This window comes from Rhineura floridana, chromosome 9 (genome assembly GCF_030035675.1).
Source record: "Rhineura floridana isolate rRhiFlo1 chromosome 9, rRhiFlo1.hap2, whole genome shotgun sequence".
Lineage (NCBI taxonomy): Eukaryota > Metazoa > Chordata > Lepidosauria > Squamata > Rhineuridae > Rhineura > Rhineura floridana.
The window spans coordinates 4342943-4345318 of record NC_084488.1 but is presented as its reverse complement, the minus strand read 5'-3'; the positions used below and the strand labels follow the sequence as shown (position 1 = coordinate 4345318).

Below are 2376 nucleotides of genomic sequence, written 5' to 3'. Positions count from 1 at the left end.
CCAGTTAAAACTGTATGAGTTTAAAACCCACTCCGCCGGTTAGCAATATAATTTAGGCCTCTTTAGTTCTCAGGGACACAACGTGAGAGAAAATCCGTTTCATGAAACCACTTTAGTGTGGGATTCAGGAACAGCACAGCATGAGACACCTTCCGACTTTTTTCAGAGTGAAATCCAACCTGTGGCTGAACAAACTGTCTGAGAGAACTGTGTTTTGTTTTAATGTATTTGTGCCAGTTTCACTCTGACACTTCTGACAAACAGTTGCCCTGGCTGGAACCCTGCCTTAACCCGACTGGACTGGAATGCCCAAACTTTTCTCTGTTCTGAGGAGTTCATTGTTGGGTTATGAACTTTCTGCAGGTTGGACTTTAAAACACAAAAAATAAGCCAAAAACCACCACGTGTCTGTTCCAATAGCAAAGGATGAAAATAAGGATTCTTCCCCGGTTGGATGAACTCTAAAGTAGACAACTGGGGGTGAGGGGAGTAATTTTGTCTACAGAGATGTCCCCTTCACAGTCCAGCTCCCAGGCAGAGTCTGTGGCGATCTCGTGATCAGGTGAGATCTGGGACATCCTGTCGAAGGGATCTCCCTTGCCACAGCCCACCACATTGGGGATCATGTTGACGTAGGTGGTAGCGATTTCCCTGTGGAAGAGGGTGTCTTGATTGTAAGAGATGAGCTCGTTGCTGACGTTGACTGTCTCCACCGGGGTGCTGGAGCAACGCTGACTGCAGCCCAAGAGATTGGAGAAGACCTTCCTGAAGTCAGCGTTAAAGGCGTAGATAATGGGGTTGAGGGACGAGTTGGCCCAGCCGAACCAGACGAAGATGTTGAAAGTGCTGTCGCTGACGCAGGGCAGCCCGGCTTCTGGGTCGTCGGGGGGGCTCTCGCAGAAGGGCACCATGCAGTTCAGGATAAAAAAAGGCAGCCAGCAGCAGACAAAAACTCCCATGATGACGGAGAGCGTCTTGAGGACTTTGGTTTCCTTGCGGATGGAGGATCTGAGGCAGGGGTGGTGATGGTGATGGAGAGGGTGACCGCAGTCCGAGCTCTTGCTGCTGCGACGGCAGTTCTGGGCGTGCTCGGCAGCCCTCTCCAGCGAGGAGATCCGACGGATCTGCACCTGGGCGATCTGGTAGATCCGAGTGTATGTGACGATCATGATGGCCACGGGGATGTAAAAACTGATCAGGGAGGAGGCGATGGCGTAGGTCCGATTCAGGCTGGAGTCGCAGCGCTCTGTCGCCTCCGCCTGCAGAGTGTCGTTGCCGTTGGCCCCGGGTCCCCCTGTCCACAAGGTGCCGAAACCTTCGGCCCATGAGGAGACGCTCCCCGCGTGGGGGCTAGCTGCTAAGGGGGTGGCGGCGGTACCGGGGTTCTCGCCCTGCTTATGCCAGTTGAGCTGGACCGGGATGAAGGAGATGAGGACCGAGAGAGTCCAGGCCAGGCCGATCATCACCAAAGCCACCCTCTGGGTCATCTTCCTCTCGTACCTGAAGGGGCTGGAGATGGCCCAGTACCTGTCCACGCTGATGACGCACAGGTTGAGGATGGAGGCGGTCGAGCACATGATATCGAAGGCCACCCAGATGTTGCAGAAGGCCCCGAAGGGCCAGTAGCCCGCCACCTCAGTCACCGCCTTCCAGGGCATGACCAGCAGCGCCACCAGGAGATCCGAGACGGCTAAGGAAACGATGAAGATGTTGGTGACCTTGGCCCGCAGGTGGCGAGACCCCATGATGGCCACGCACACCAGCACGTTCCCCAAGAGAGTCCAGACGACCAGCAGCGATAGCAGGCTGCCCGCCGCCACCATGTGCGCCACAGGGGTCCCGGGAGAGGCGGTGGCCGCCTCGGCCGCAGCAGAGCCCGTCGCCGGGGGGAGCAGCTCGCGGGTCGGCTGCGGCGTCGGGGCGCTGCCGGCTGGCCCGGACAGAGTGGCGTTCTTAGTCCAGGGTGACTGCAGCATGGCCGGCGGCGGCGGCGGCGGCGGCAGCGGCTCCTTCCTCCTCCACCGCCTCCGCGTCCTCCTTCCGCAGCCGAAGGGGCGCACCGAGCCACAGACGCGTCTTCGGGTTTCGCCCAGCGCACCCCGCTTGGCCCCATCGGTTCGATCGCCAGGCGAGGCAAGCCTGTCCGTCAGCGTCTTCGAGAGCACCGCTCGCCCGCCCCGGGCTCCGGACCTGCTGCCCGCCGGGGCGCCTGGCTCCCCACTCCCGGATCACCGCTGCCCTTCGCCTCCGGCGGCGCCAGGCGCTCCTCCTCTCCCGCTCGCCGCCCCCTTGCTCTCATGCCTACGCCTCACGGAGCCTCCCGTCCCTTCCCGCCCTCGCGGAGCCCCGAGACTCCCCACGCTGGCTCAGCAGGAC

At 60.1% G+C, this 2376-nt stretch overlaps 1 protein-coding gene across 1 annotated transcript; it reads right to left on the bottom strand.

Annotated features, from left to right (window-relative positions):
- Positions 1-461: 461 nt before the first annotated feature.
- On the bottom strand, positions 462-1976 carry DRD5 (dopamine receptor D5). Its single transcript, XM_061584677.1, has one exon. The coding sequence runs from the start codon at positions 1974-1976 to the stop codon at positions 462-464; it is 1515 nt and encodes a 504-aa protein (XP_061440661.1).
- Between the last annotated feature and the right edge of the window lie 400 nt (positions 1977-2376).